The sequence below is a fragment of the Ailuropoda melanoleuca genome, chromosome 2 (assembly GCF_002007445.2).
Source record: "Ailuropoda melanoleuca isolate Jingjing chromosome 2, ASM200744v2, whole genome shotgun sequence".
Lineage (NCBI taxonomy): Eukaryota > Metazoa > Chordata > Mammalia > Carnivora > Ursidae > Ailuropoda > Ailuropoda melanoleuca.
The window spans coordinates 16,972,485-16,987,654 of record NC_048219.1 but is presented as its reverse complement, the minus strand read 5'-3'; the positions used below and the strand labels follow the sequence as shown (position 1 = coordinate 16,987,654).

The window sequence follows — 15,170 nt, the reverse complement described above, 5'->3', positions numbered from 1 at the left end:
CCACACATAAAGCCACCGAGCCAGGTAGGTTCTCACCTTCCAACACCATCATGAACAGCAATGGGGAAAGAATCATAGGTCTCTAGGACCTCACACAGCCCCAGTCACAGAGCGTGTGTGCCAGCTGCGCGCGCTCAGGCATGCACAGGGCAGGAAGCAGAGCGTGCGGGCCTGGGCAGAGCAGCTGTCTGACAGTCCGTGGGTCACTCAGATACAGGGGAGCGAAGGGTGGCGTCTCACAGACCCCGGATGGGATTCCAGTTAGGCAATGCTTGGCCATGTGACCTGAGCCAGGTCCCTCTCTATACTGGAGCTCAGTTTACTCATCGCTAAAGTGGAATAGTCCTGGGGCGCCTGGTGGGACTCAGTCAGTTAAGCACCCTACTCTTGATCTCAGCTCAAGTCTTGATCTCAGGGTCGTGAGTTCAAGCCCCACGCTGGGCATGGAGCCTACTTAAAAGTTAATAAAAATAAAAAAGTGGAATAGTCCTGACATAGCAAGATGGTTTCAAGGATTAAATTCGAGAACAAGCAAAGTGAATGTAAAGCCTCCACAGCGTGCCTGGTACAGATAGGTGTTTAGTAAATGTTAGCCGATGCTGTTACCACACCTCCAGACACACTCTTGCTCCCCAGGGCCCTTGCAGCTTAATGTTCCTGTCTTGGCACAGAAGGGCTCAGTGAGTGGCTGAGGGCAAAGACAGAAACAAGCACCTCTGGTTTCCAGCTTTTATGAAAATTAATAACATTAATAGCTCACAGACACGTACATACACACACGTTGCTATATACACGGTCATTAAGTTATTAATTAGTCTCTGTATAAAACGTTTCTACATTAGTGTTCCGGGCTAGGCCCCATCAGTCCATGGCATATTCACAGTAGCGGCCCTGGGCTTGGCCCCACAGGCAGGCAGACGTGAGGCAGGAGGCTGTATGGACAGCGCTCCCATGGTAGGCCCAGGAGGCATCCTGGGCCACTTACTCTCAAGTCTTTGGCTCCCTTCCTGGCACCTGGAGACCGGCTATTCAGCAAACAGGCAAGCAGGCCTCGATTTCTTCTGGTCTGGGACCCAGGCCCTGTGGATGGTGGCTTCGGGCCCCATAGCGGGCCCTAGAGGATGCTGGCCAGCTCTGTAGAATCCGTGTCAGAGCAGCCAGAGCTGCTGGCCTCTTCCCTGCAAGAGCCAGAGGAGATGATTTGGAGGTAACACCCTTACCCTTCCCTCTCCCCTGCTGCCTTGTTCCTCCCAGGACCTCAGCCCTACAGTCTGAGCCAGCTGTCAGGGGAGTCTAAACGACAGGATGTAGACAGTTTGCTCACTCCCTCTGTTGACCCAGAAACTGCCAGTTGACCTGTTTGCAGTCCTTGCTGCCCACAGGGCACCACAAGCTCTGGGACTGCGCTTTGACCTGGGCTGGCTGATGGACTAGCATGATCCACTTCACTGTGCCTTCTGGGCTCCAGAAAGGCAGCTTCAGGCCACACCTGAGGTCCTGTACACTAAGAGAGCTGTGGAGAATGCAGGCTCTGGAGTGAGAAATGCCAGGCCTCAAACCCCAGTTCTACTCCTTCACAGCTGGGCCAGTTACTCTTCCTGGTTAAGGCTCGGTGTGGGAATCCTAGGAATCTCGTGACACTTAGGGTCATCGAAGGACTGGAGGAGAGCACGAATGCCCGTTCCCTAAAATGTAAACTCCGTGAGGGCAGGGATTCTGTTTGATTCGCTAGAGCAATGCCTGGCACCTAGTAGGTTTCCAGTAAGTATCTGTTGAATGAATAAATCCAAAAGCACCCAGCACAATGCCTGGCGCACAGCTAAGTATCCGAGACATGTCAGCTCCATTATCCTCAATGGGCAGTGGGAAGGGGCAGCAGAGGAAGAGCCTTCAAGGGAAGATGTACAGGAGGTGAGGCAGGGGCTGAGGGCTTAGATTGGACGATGCCCCCCTCCTCTGCCTCCCCACTCTCACCTCAGAGCCTGCAGGGCCTTCTTGTTCTGCCGCCGCTTCTCCTCATCGATGGGGTACAGCTTGAAGAGCAGCAGGCCCAGCAGGATGAGGACTATGGGAGCTATGGTCACCAGCATCTTCAGTGTGAACTTGACACGTGCCGGCTGTGAGCAGCCACGGGTCTGGTATCCGGCAAAGCTGTGGGACCCAGTGGTCAGGGAAGTGGTGAGGGTGGGGCTGGGGCTCTGCCCTGCCCATCACCTGCTCCAGGGCCCCACCGCACTCACTCAAGACTGAGCGTGGAGATGCCTAGGGAGACTCCAGAGGCGAACTTGGTGAAGAAGACATAGAAGGAGAAGAAGATGGGCTCAGTTCCATGAGACTGGGGCTGCTTCAGGTGGAAGTCGTCAATGACATCAGGCAGCATGGACCTGCAGCATGGTGGTGGCCATGAGGACCCACCCGCCCAGCACTCCAGGGCCCCCACTAGCCCGTGTGGCACCTCTGTGTCAGTAAGAAGAGGTGGTCCTCTGGGACTTTTGTAGCCCCAGAGCACACAGCTCTGTGAAGACACAGCAATTTCATGGTAATAAGAAGGCCCCTTTCTCCTCGATGGAGCCCCCCTCTAGGTATGCAGTTTGGCGAATAGAGCACAGACCAGATTTAAGCCCCCCATCTCGCACCTTGATTAGGTCTTCTTGTACGGTTCACAACCTGTACAACCATACAGGAAAGACCTGTCCCGCCCCCAACCTGGACCCACAGAATGGTCTGAAGGAGAAGCCCCTGCAGAATTCCCCCACAAGGAGCTTCAAAGGTGGGGGTAGGGGGCTGGGGAACATAGCTAGGTGGGCCTATATATACTCACCAGGGTAGTAAGAAGGCTGCTGCTACACTAATGCCAGCTGCCACAGCTACCACATACGTGACAATCAGGTTACTCTCCATGAAGGCCACCAAGATGAGAAATGGTACTGCTGACTAGTGGAAGGGGTGGGCACAGGAAGATGAGTCAGCCCAGAGACTCCCACCAGCAACCCCCAACTAAGTGTAGGCCCTACCCCTTCAGCCCCACTCACAGAGATCCCGATGTACACAGCTGTCTTCTTGCCAAATCGGGTTAGGAACCACTGCCAGATGGGAATGGTGAATGTGGCCGAGAGCTGGGGATGCACAGTGGGGGGTGAGGGAAGTGGGTTAGTCATGAACCCCTGCTGCCCTTCAAAGGACCTCAAAGATATTCCTAGCCTTGCCTGTGGGCAGCCAGATGACACCACCTTGGCATTGAGGAAGTTGACGGCACCTCTGATGGCTCTCCAGGGGAGCTGAGCGCTAGTCCCAGTCTTATCTCCTACCTTCTCTGAGCACAACTGAGCACAAAGTCTCCAAGTTCCCTGCCTTTGCTATGTTCTCTACTGGAATATCTTGCCCCAAATCTTTCACAGTCTTGCCTAAACAATTGTAGGTCAGATCCAACCAGTGATTTTGTGACCCTTCCCTCATCCCTCCTAACCTCAGCCAGTCTGGGAAACATCATCTGACTATCCAAAGAACCATCTTGAAGCCCAGCCTGTCTACCCACCCTCAGGGCCCCACACACACCATGATGGCCAGGAGCAGATTCTGGAATTCGTTTCGGAAGCCCAAGGTGTAAGTGCAAAACAAGGCGAAGTTCCCCTCCACCAGCTGGGGGATGGGCAGGGTAGGGGGAAGGAAATGCAAGGAAAGAAGTGATGTCAGGGCCCAGGCTTCCCCATGCTCCCAGGACCTCTGCTCACCCCACCCCCCTCCCATCTGTCCCTCAGACTTCGTCACATCCCGAGTCCTTGTTTTACCCCAACCCTCTTGCACCCACCCTGCTCCCAAGGCTGAGCGTGTCAGGCCTGCCACTCACCATAAAAGCCAGGGAGGTGAAGAGGAAGCCAGCAATAAGCTTGACGTATGGGCCATGACTCATGACCAGCCGGAGGCCCCGAAAAAAGGACATCGGCTCAGCCTGCTGAGTCTCATAGGGTTCTGGGGGCCAGAGGAGACAGTGAGGAAGGAGCAGAGGCCCCTCCCAAAGCCTGAGGCCCAGACAGAGGGACAAAGTCACGCAGTGCTGGGGCCTAGACCGCTCCCCAGGGACCCCCTCACCTCTCTGCTCCCTCACACCCAGGGTCAGGATGACAGCACAGATGACATAGATGGAGGCAATGACCCCGGCCGCCAGCAGGTATGCATTTTGCTACAAAGGAGATAAAGGCGACAGAGAGACAGTCAGTCTGATCTCATCCCAACCCTCAGCAGCTCCACTCCATGACCAGTCCCTTCTCTGGGGCCTCATTGGCTCCACCTGTGAAATGGGAGCATCATCCCGGGCCGGCTGCTGCTTCCCGCGGCTAGGCAAAGTCTAGACGGAAGGAATGTGAAGAAGCCAGCTATGGAGGGTGAGAGCCCACAGTTCAAATCTCCCCAAATCTAGTTTCTGTAAATCACTAGTTCTGTGACCCTGGCCAAATTATTTAGCCTCTCTGTGTGTCAGTTTTGCTATCTGAAAAGTGGGCATATTAACAGTTTCTAGGTCAAATGCCCAACACTTAATCAACATTGATGATGTTGAGGATGACTGCAAACCACCCCCATTGTGCTTCGTCTCCCCAAATCTCTGCACGGCCAAGGGCCTCACCGTTTCTCTGAGTGAGGTGGTGCTCTGTGTCCGATTGGCACCTTCCATGGCCCGCGCAGAGTCACTGGGGTCCTGAAGGCAAGGCGTATCTGCTTGGCCCACGATTTGCCCCTGGATCGCTGTGCCCAGCACTGTGCCCAGCACCTCCACGGTCATCCCTGAACAGTAAAAATGTCCTTTGGAGGGGCCTCGTGGCTTGCCAGCCCCCAGGGAGGAAGGTCAGGTGGATAGAGGCCCAATTCTAGCCCCAGGTAATGGCAGCTGCTCCAGAAGGGTAGATATACGGTGGTAGGGCAGATGGCACCTTGGCCTACACTTATGGCCTTGCTCTGTGTGACCGCTGGCTCATCCCTGCACCTCTCTGTTCTCACCAGAGCACTAAGGGGATCAAGTTATTTTTGAGATGGTTTTACACCTACTCCCAGCAAGGGAAGAAATGTGGCAGGAGGGTCGGAACAATTGCCCCATGGTTGCTGGTGGATGGATCAGTGGGCTGGAGAGAGACTTACGATACGCAGTGGCAGAATCCCGCTCACTCTGCTCTGTGCTGATGAACATCGTGAGAGCTGAGTAGGGAACGTGGAAACACTGGCATGGAAGAGAGGCCCTCGGCCAGTCAGACGATGGACAAACAGATGTGGCTTCTGGCACCAACCCTACAGGCCCCGGGGACTGCCCTCATTCCTCCCCCCCCCCCCGACACCCAGGGGAGGTGCCCACACTCACCGTGACCAGTGTTTCAAACAGGCAATAGAAAAGCAGGTACCACAGGGCCTGGCCCTGTGGGAAGTCAGGCACGAACCAGATGAGGAAGTAAGCAATGATGGCCAGGGGTGTGGAGAAGATGATCCTGGGGAAGGGGAGGGTCTGAGTAGGGGCTGGATGCCAAAACCCCAGCATCTGGGGATAGCCCGGACTGCTCTGTAGTCCCACAGGGTGCCTGCCGGGAAGGAAATTCCTCCCCCTGAATCTACCCACCCCAGGGTCTCTGGGAAGAGGCTGATGGCCAAGCCCGGAAGCACAGACTGCAACAGGGCCCCTGGACTGGAATCCTGAGCACGGAGCATGAGGTCAAACGCGGAGTCTTGCCTAGTCTCCCCAGTGGAAAGGGCTCTAGAGGCAGGGGCTTCCTATGGGCTGGGGGAACTGCGAATGGCAGTGAAACCTTGGGTGGAAGGGCAGGGAGGCAGGAAGAAGGAGCAACCCCAGCACTGGTGCTCTTACCTGTGCACACACGCCCCTCATGAGCACACAACTACACGCACCGTGGCCGCATGCACACATTGGGGGGGGCAACCCCAGGCCTAGTGAGATCACTCCAAGGGAGGGTAAATGTCTGCACACATGGGGGGGGGGCAGCTCCAGGCCTAGTGAAATCACTCTAAGGGAGGGTAAATGTCTGCACACATGGGGGGGCAACCCCAGGCCTAGTGAGATCACTCTAAGGGAGGGTAAATGTCTGCACACATGGGGGGGGCAGCTCCAGGCCTAGCGAAATCACTCTAAGGGAGGGTAAATGTCTGCACACATGGGTGGGGAGGGGGCAACCCCAGGCCTAGTGAAATCACTCTAAGGGAGGGTAAATGTCTGCACACATGGGGGGGGGCAACTCCAGGCCTAGTGAGATCACTCTAAGGGAGGGTAAATGTCTGCCTTCCCGCTGGTGCATCCCACACCATTGCAAAAGTGGTTAGAGCTCAGGATGGACTGACCTCATGTTATCAGTACAAAAAGGCAGCAGAGAGCAGGGACTAAGACAAAGGCTTTTGGAGCCATTCTTCAGGAATCCAATTCTGGCTCTGCCAATAACTATAAATAACTTGGTCTTGAGCAAGTGATTTAACTTCTCTGAGGCTCGTTTTCTCATCCATAAAAAGAGAATGGTAATAGCACCTAATGACATTCGACATTTACTCAAGAAATAGTCAAGTGCTGACCACGGGCTAAGCACTATTCTTATGACTTAGGATGGGTCAGTGAATGAAACAGACGAAAGTTACTGCCCTAGTGGAACTTGTATTCTAGTTGGCAAATGAAAAAGAAACATAATGTAAAAGTTATATATGTATTATTCAGCCTTAAAAAGGAACAAAAGTCTGACACATACTACAACCCAGATGAACCTTGAAGACAGGACGCTAAGTGAAATAAGCCAGTCACAAAAGGACACGTATTGTCCGATCCCGCCTACAATAGTAGTCATATTCAAAGACAGAAAGTAGAATGGTGGTTGCCGGGCGCTGTGGGGAGGGAGGTATGGGGAGTTATTTTTTCTGCGTACAGAGTTTCAGTTCGGGGAGGTGAAAAAGGTCTGGAGATGAATGGTGGTGACGGTTGCACAGCGAGAGTATACTTGATGCCGCTGAATTGTACGGTTAAAAATGGTTAAAATTGGGGGTGGAGGGCGTCTGGGTGGCTCAGTCAGTTAAGTGTCTGCTTTTGGCTCAGGTCATGATCCTGGGGTCCTGGGATTGAGCCCTGCGTTGGGCTCCCTGCTCAGCGGGGAGCCTGCTTCTCTCTCTCCCTCTGCTGCTCCCCACCCCCACTCATGCTCTCTCCCTCTCTCTCTTTTTGGCTCTATCTCAAGTAAAATCTTTTTAAAAAATAAAAATAAAAAAATAAACAGTTAAAATGACAAAATTTATGTCATGTATATTTTACCACAGTTTAAAAAAATTCTATAATATTAGAAGGTGATTAAGGGCTACAGAGAAAAGAAAGCAGGCTAAAGGGATTAGGAGAAGGGGGCTGCAACTGCCGGCAGAGTAGACAGGGGAGCCCTCACTGAGAGGCTCACATCTGTGCCAAGACTTGACTGAGAGGAGCCAGTTGGCCTCGCAGTTGTCTGAGGCAAAAGTGTGCCGGGCAAGAACGGCCAGCACAGAGGTGCTCAGGCAGGTCGAGGAGTAGCAAGGCGGCCACTGGGGCTGCAGTGGAGGGAGCAGAGGAGATGGGATTCAGAGACGCGGTTGGAGGACACGGCGTACCAGGTCAGGTAAGTGCTTGCAGGCCACTGGCAGGACTTGGGCTCTACTTCATAGAGTGGAAGTAGTTTTGAGACTTTAATAGGTTGATATTAAAATGTAGAGCAGTGCTTGGGACACAGTAAGTGCTTGCTGTGACTATCACACCAGGAAAGCTCAGCAGGACAGCACAGGTCCACGGCCAGGGAATCAGACCTCAGGCTCAGCCCTGCTGCATCCCCCCCCACGTGACCCTGTGGATACCCTGCCTCTCACCAGGTGGCCTTGGGAACTCCAGGGAAAGTGTCTGGCAAAGTCTTCCTGGTCTGAAGGGTGTATTTAAATGCTGGCTGAGGGCAGGGGCTGCTCTGAGGCTTGGAAGGATAGTGAGCCATGGGGCTGATAAACCTGAAAGGCCCAGCCTCTTCCCCCACTAAAAGAAGGTGCCAGGTTCCAGGTCCCAGGCCGGAGGGACCTAGGTCCTTACTGCGGTAGGGACAGGAAGGGGGTCCCGTACCCTACACGGCAGCCCCTCAGCCCATGAGTGATCCAGTGTGCACTCAGACACAGGGGTGGAGGTCCCATTCAGGAGGCAGCACCAGGAATTACCACCCAGACAGGTGAGGACATGTACACAGACACCGTGTTAAGTCAAAAAGCAGCCTGAAGGGCCCTGAGCAACTTCACCAAGCAGGCTGCCACACCTGCCCAGCGTGAGGCCCTCAGATCCTACTTCCCACAGGGAGGGCCTCCTCTGCTCTCCCTCTCTGCCCTCCTCCCTCCCGCCCGAATCCACGGAATCCACGTGTCTCCTCAGAGAACAAGGGCTTCCTTCCGTCAGCCTTCGTCAAACACTCCTCTCCTCTCGCTGAGAAACCGAATGTGACTGGAAGTAACCCGGCTCCTGCTGCCACCGCAAAAGGCTGTCCAGGGTAGCTGCCTCCCATTGGCTGTGCCTCATGAGGCGATGTGGCAGCGAAGCCCCACCTCCCACCGGCTGCCAGGGCCTCAGGTCCGGGGCCCAGCCTTGGGGCTGGCTCCTACCTGGGCAGCCTGTCCAGGTAAGGCAGGCTCTCCTGCCTTCCTGCAGCCGGCCCCACACACACCCCCTTCCCTACATCCCCCCTCCCCCCCACCGCGTGAAGCCTGGATCAAAGGCCCCAATTTGGGCCTTAGCCAGAGGCTGGCTTGATTGTGATGGGAGGGGGGCCTCGTGGGAAAGGAAGTTGTGGGGGTGGGGTGGGGGCTGTGGGAAGAGCTTTGAAGGCCGGAGACCAGGTATGGGCACCCCTGGGGCAGGAAGGCGCCCACTTGAGCCTGGATGGGCTGGAGATGAAAGGGGTATGTCCACCCGCCTCCCCCCACCAAGCAGGATGTCCTGGAGGGAACCAGAGCTCCAGCCTGTCAGCCTGTCCCATGTGTCTCCCGTTGCAGTCTGATCTATGGTGCTACCTCCCCCAGCCTTGCCCTATAGCCTGAGGCTGAGTAGTGTAGGCTGTGTATCAAGGGAAAAGGTAGTTGACATCATCCAAGCCGGCAGAGGTTATGGGTCTGCTATCCCATTCTGGGTAGTACCCTCCACCCTTACCCCACCAGGAGCTACTCTGAAGGGTGCCAAATTATATATTACTTCATATGTGCCAACCAGTGTTCTAAGTACTTCACATATAAAAAATAGGTGAAAAAACCCAAGTGATAAGCATAATTATTATCTCTGTTTTGCAGATGAAGAAACTTGAGGCTCAGAGATGTTAAGTGACTTGCCCAAGGTTGCACAGCTGGGGGTGGTGAAACTGAGGCAGGCTGGTTTCAGAGTGTAACCTCTCAACCGCTATGCAGCACCATCTCTGCCACTATGGTAAATGACTGAGTGGGAGAAGTTAGAATTCCAGCTACACCGAAGGGAATGGACCTCAGGGAGCAAGGGCGCCTGGAGGAAAGGAAGCTGCTCAGTCTAGCAATTTGACCAGCCTAGGAATGAACTGGCAGGGCATCCCAGCGCCCATGCCTGGGGCAGCTGAGGCCTCATCCAGGGTTTTGACTCTTGGGGTTTTTTCGTCATTTCTTCTCCTCACCCCACAGTCTGTGACAAGCCAGATGAGAGGATCGAGGGTTAGTAGTCATGCCGGATGCCCTGCCTTCTGCCACCTTGAAGGAGTCTCTTCTACTCACCAGGGCATGAGGCGGCCCAGGCGGGTCCAGGAAGATTTGCTAATGCAGAAGCCCACCAGGGGGTCTGTGAAGGCATCCCAAGCTCGGCCCACAAATAGGATGATGGAGGCAGAGAAAGGGTTCACCTGGAATGGGACACAGGTAGAAGATGACCCCTTCATCCTTCTACTCACCTCAACCCTCAATGGTAGGCAAAAGCAGGGGCTCCCTCCCCATCTCAGCCAGACCCTTGGGATTGTGCGCTGCTCTCACCCAGCCCTTAAGCATCTTCACTTGCCTGTTAATGGCCATAGTAACAGTTCTCTGATAGCAGTCAGTAGCAGCATGTGCCTTAGAAATTTTCCCAGATCTGCTCCCTTATGTCCTCCCTTCCACTGCCCTTGAAAACACTCCCACCCATTAGAATGAATCCAGAATCCTTTCCTTGCTTCACTCTCACAGCCCTGAGCTCTAGCCACCTGTCAGAATGAGCATTTGCTGGGTGAACACAGTGGACCTCAATTTCCCCATCTGTATAATGGGAGTTATGAACCCTGTCTTATAGAACCAGAGTCAAAATCCCTGTCTTGTAGGTCAAGCTCTACCTTGGATGTGGAAAAAGGAATCTTTAGATGCTTTTAGAAAGTGGCCTGTCACTATCCAGTCAAGCTATTCCCTCCTCCACAAACCTTTTAGACCGGAAGAGAGAGCTTCTCTGAAAGAGAAGACTCTTCCTTATATCCATCAAAGCTCTACTATTGCTCCAGGGAGCGGGGAAGCTAGTGGTCTCTCCCACACTGTAGCTTCCCCAGTCTGACTTTCCCTACCCTCCCACTCCTGACAACAGTTCTACACCTGGATTGCACATTCCTCATATTTACACCCCACTTAGGACCCAGGCCATGGGATTTGCTCCAAAACTAGCTGCTTGAATGAAGTTATTTGTCCTTTCTGGGGCTCAGTGTTCCCCACCTAGAAATGGATACAACTAAGATGCTTTGCTTGCAGAGTCAGATGCTAGGTAGAAAAGACAGCCGGTGCAGTGTGTGGACCCCAAGAGCCATGGTTGCTGAGTTTCCCATTCTCCCATCCAGGCAAGGTGAATTCTCAGGATGCCAGACTCCTGGCCAAAGCTTCTTAAAACAGAGCGGAACCCTGCTTCACCGCCTAAGTATCTCTCCCAAAGATCCTGTGCACTTGCTTCACCCCCTAATATCTCTCCCAAAGACCCCGTGCACCGGGCACCTTACCTGAGCCCAGCCCTTGGGGGCCCCTCTGCCCACTGACATGCCTCTGTTTCGTAGGTGAAGGTGAGATAGGCCTTATCTATAAGCCTGGCAACATCTAGCAACCCCTGAGCTGCGCCAGTTGACTGTTGTCCAAATGGGGACATCGTGTGCCATTCTCTTCTTAGAAGAGTGTCACTAGCAGGCTTCATTCTCCCTCATGCCATCGCCTACCCCTCCAGGCTCTGTTGCTCTTGCCAGGCAAGGAGAAGTTGCCTGACCTTGTCAGCTGAGACTCCTGGAGTGGATAGATTCCCCTGCTGGATATTTTCCAAAGCCTTCTTATTTCTCATCCACTGCTGACTCTGAGAGGCAGCAAAATAAGGATTCCAGTCCCATTTCACAGATGGGACAGTCCCTAGTCCTTCCCACCTCAGGATGCTGGAGGAGCCCTGGAAGGCTCAGCCCACTTACCTGAGCCACATCCAACAGGTAGATCTGCAGGAAGAACCCCAGGGCACAGCCTGTCACCTGGTACGGGGCCCCCCCAACTGCATAGCAAAGCTTGTTGCAAATGGACAACTGTTGTTTCTTCTTGGGTTCCTTCTGGGAAGAAGAAGAAAGGATGAAAAAAAGACCCAAGATCCTGGCCTCCATCCTAGAATGTTCCAGAGGCAGAACCATCCCTCCAGCCAACTCTGCCAGGAGGAACAAGTCGGTCTTGCCCTGTTCCCACCCAGGGAGATCTCACTTCCCACAAGAAAAAAAGAAAAAAAAAAAAAGGTATTCTCTATCTTAGGAACCTGGAAAAGGGGAATCCATACTGTGGAAGTTGCCCCTAAGCCATCCCACCCCCAGATTCTGAGTTAATTTAGCAGCCCACCATCCCTAAAAGACTCGCCCTAAGGTCTCAGCCATGCTCTCTTTTCAAGTCAGAAGGGGAGCATGCTCCAGCAGTGGACCTGTCCCCACCCAGCACCAACCGCCACAACCTGAAAATCCTCTTGCTGCCAAGAGCCGCCTAAGCCCAGCCCCTGCTCCCGCCCTAGTTCAGAGGCCAGGACCCACCTGCCTACTGGATGAGGGCTCTAGAGAGCTGTAGGGGCCCAGCCCAGCTGGCTACAGACACAGCTGTTCCTTCATCTGTCCCTGAGCCACCCTGGCCCCTGTAGGCAGCTAGAGCTTCAAGGCCAGCCCAGGAGCTGTCCTACTCTCCCTCTTGCTATCCCCCATCTCCAGCTCCTAGGGAACCTTGGAGAGGGGAGGAAAGGCGTCTAGGTGCCCGGCCCTATCTGGATGGGGCGCTAGGAAGATTGAGGTTGCCCGGGGAAAGTGGAGATTACTCAGATGGAGTAGCAGCGTAACGGCTCACCCTGGCTCCTTGCAGGGACTGGTTAACAAAACTAAAAGGAAAAGGCAGTCACCTCCCAGGCAGATATCTGTTGCCTGGGATCCACTCCCCCTGGAGCCTCCCGATTTCTTTCGGTTCTTCAACTAGGTCCAAGAGCTCTGGGGATGGGGTCGAAGGTCAAGAGGCGCGAAGCACCACGAGCGCGCCGACACCCACACTCAAACAAACGCCTCGGAAGTAGCTCATTCTTATGAATGAACTTGAGCGGCCTTCACCGCAGAGCTGAGGCGCAAACGTGGGCCTATGGGGGTGGGGAGTAGGGGGCTGAGAGTTGGGGAACTAACCAGGTTTCCCCCAGATCTCTGGGGTCAGCCTGGCTTCCCACGCGGCAAACCTAAGCCACTCGTCACAGAAAAACGGGAACCCGCACAGCAGAGCCGGGCACCACGTGAAGCTTCTGGCAGCGCCGCTCCGCGGAGATGCGGGGCGGGGGGTGAGCAAAAGGGGGCGCCGGTGCCTACAAACCTTCTCCAGCGGCCCCCGTCCCCAGGGCGCCCCCGGCCCTCCCCTGCAGCGGGGCCCGCCTGTCCCCGGCTAGCCCAGGGCGTCCCGGAACCAAGCGTCTCCCTCGACGTCACCATCTCAGCTCTCCCTCACACCCCCTCCCCAGCCCTCCGCCCGGGGGGAGCCGGGCCCTCACCTTCACCTGGGCCGGCCGTTCAGCGGCCGGGAGGATGCCGGCGGGCAGCAGCCCCGCCGCGGAGCCGCTCTCGGCGCCCTCTCCTTTGGCCATGACCCGCGGGCCACGCCGCCTGGCACCGGGGCGCCGGGATGCTCCTCTGCTCCGCGGGCCTCCGCTCCCGCCCGGGCTCCCGTCGTGACCGCCGCCGCCAGGGCCGCAGCGCGCGCTCCGAAACCCGGCCGGCGGGCGAGGCTCACACTGCCCAGCACGCCCCCTCGCGCCTCTTAAAGGCTCGGCCCCGCCCTCTCGGGTCCAATCCCGGAGCCGGCTGCCCCGCCGCAGCCAATCCCCGCGCCCGCCGGGCCGCCCTCCCGCCGGTGAGGCCGCCCCGCAGCTCCGCCACAGAGAGCCACGTTCTCAAAAGCCGGCATCCGGCTGGCTGCGCGTGCTCTTCGTAACCCCGGGGGAAGACCGGGCACCCACCTGACGCGCACGAGGAAACTGAGGCCTAAGGCTGGAAGGGAGCTGCCCGAGGTCCCCCAGAGTGAGTTCTCCCTGAGCCTTGCCTGCAGCCCACGGCTTCTGACCCCCATGCCTGGGAGACGCTGGGGGCTGGGAAGCCCAGCGCCCCGGTTAAAATCGGGAGTCGGGTCGAGTCTCCCTCTCCCCCAAACCTGGATGGAGGAGGTAGTGCTGGCACTTTCAGGATCGATGTCCCTCTTTCATCCCGCAAGACTGACCATTCCCTCTTTCCAACATTGGTTTCTCTGGGGCTCTGGGCCATGGGGGGAAAGATGAGGCCGCGACGCAGCCGCTGTGCCTGCGGGCTGGGGGCTCGCGAGTCGTGGGGGAGGGGACAGGACAGGACCACAGCCACTAGTCCACCGTGATAATAACAGTGGCCCTTTATGGAGAGCTTCCTCCATGCTTGACATGATCTCCTTCAGTCCTCTCGGCAACAATGTGAGCGTGGGACATCATCCCCATCTTATAGCTGAGGAAATAAATGCAAACGCAGAGGAGTGAACCAGCTGTTATGTGGCAGAGCCAGGCCTGGCAGGTTTTGCCCCTTTCCAGAGCCTTCTCTCTTAACAGCCCTGCTCTGTCCCTCTCAGCAAAAATTACCAGAAGGCTAACTGGGGTATGTGTGTCTCCCCAACAAAAAGCCCTGGGAGATACAGAGTTGCCGTGGCACTCTGGGTTGAAACAATCAAGGAAAGATTTGAAAAAGAGAGAACTGAGTAATCTGGTCCTTGAAAGAAGATGGACATTAGCCTGGAACAGACGCTGGACACAGATCCAGAAAACATGCTTTTCTGCCACCTCGGGGTCCCTTAGGCCCACATCGCCCCAGGCTTCCCAGACACTCCAGAGGCCAGGTGGGGGCCCATTTGCTCTCCTCAGTGAAGGGGCTGCTGGGATTCTCCAAGGCCACTCACCCCTGTTCCTGTGATTGCTGAGCTCCCGGCTCCTTTTTTCTTTTCTTTTCTTTTCTTTTTCTTTTTTTAAAGATTTTATTTATTTATGTGACAGAGAGACAGCCAGCGAGAGAGGGGAACACAGCAGGGGAGTGGGAGAGGAAGAAGCAGGCTCCCAGCGGAGGATCCCGATGTGGATCTTGATCCCGGAACGCCGGGATCACGCCCTGAGCCGAAGGCAGACGCTTAACGACTGCGCTACCCAGGCGCCCCCATCGTTTCCTTTTTTCTTTCTTAAGACCCCTGATTGCAGGGAGGAGAGATGAGGTCTGGCTACCCCACGATGGCCACAGCAAGCTTCCTCATATGCCCTAGCAGCTCCCATCGTGGCACACAGCTCGTGGTCACTGCTGAGCAGAGAGAGCCAAAACGAGGCAGCTGAATACTGTGAAGAGGGCACAGACTGGCCCCCATGGCTCCACCACATGCTGTGTGACCCTCTTCTGTCTCTTCCCTTCTCTGGGTCTGAGTCGGCTGCGGTGGGCTCTGTGATCCCTCCAGCCCTAAACTCTTCACTCCTGTAGCATCACGCCGTATCACAAGTGATTTCGATCCTCCCACCCCCAACCGTGAACACCGGGAGGACAAGAACCATGTCTCTTTCACTGCTGTCCGCATGAACTAGCTGGGACCTGACTCACAGTAGGAACCTAATAAATGCGTGTTCAGTGATGCGTGCTCTGTCTTCCTCCGGTACA

At 55.5% G+C, this 15,170-nt stretch overlaps 1 protein-coding gene across 2 annotated transcripts; it reads right to left on the bottom strand.

The window, feature by feature from the left end:
* Positions 1–713: 713 nt before the first annotated feature.
* MFSD2A (major facilitator superfamily domain containing 2A) lies at positions 714–13,256 on the bottom strand. 2 transcript variants are annotated; one of them, XM_034649954.1, is made up of 14 exons: positions 13,013–13,256; positions 11,436–11,567; positions 9,757–9,881; positions 5,348–5,471; positions 5,131–5,209; positions 4,622–4,779; positions 4,090–4,180; positions 3,848–3,969; positions 3,556–3,639; positions 3,033–3,116; positions 2,822–2,934; positions 2,241–2,384; positions 1,975–2,151; positions 714–1,178 (listed from the first exon to the last, which is right to left on the bottom strand). In XM_034649954.1, the coding sequence occupies exons 1-14, from the start codon at positions 13,103–13,105 to the stop codon at positions 1,115–1,117; spliced, it is 1,590 nt and encodes a 529-aa protein (XP_034505845.1). In that variant the 5' UTR covers positions 13,106–13,256; the 3' UTR covers positions 714–1,114. The 2 variants fall into 2 exon arrangements, with proteins under 2 accessions (XP_034505845.1, XP_034505855.1); XM_034649964.1 differs by having other exon boundaries at positions 11,436–11,564.
* Between the last annotated feature and the right edge of the window lie 1,914 nt (positions 13,257–15,170).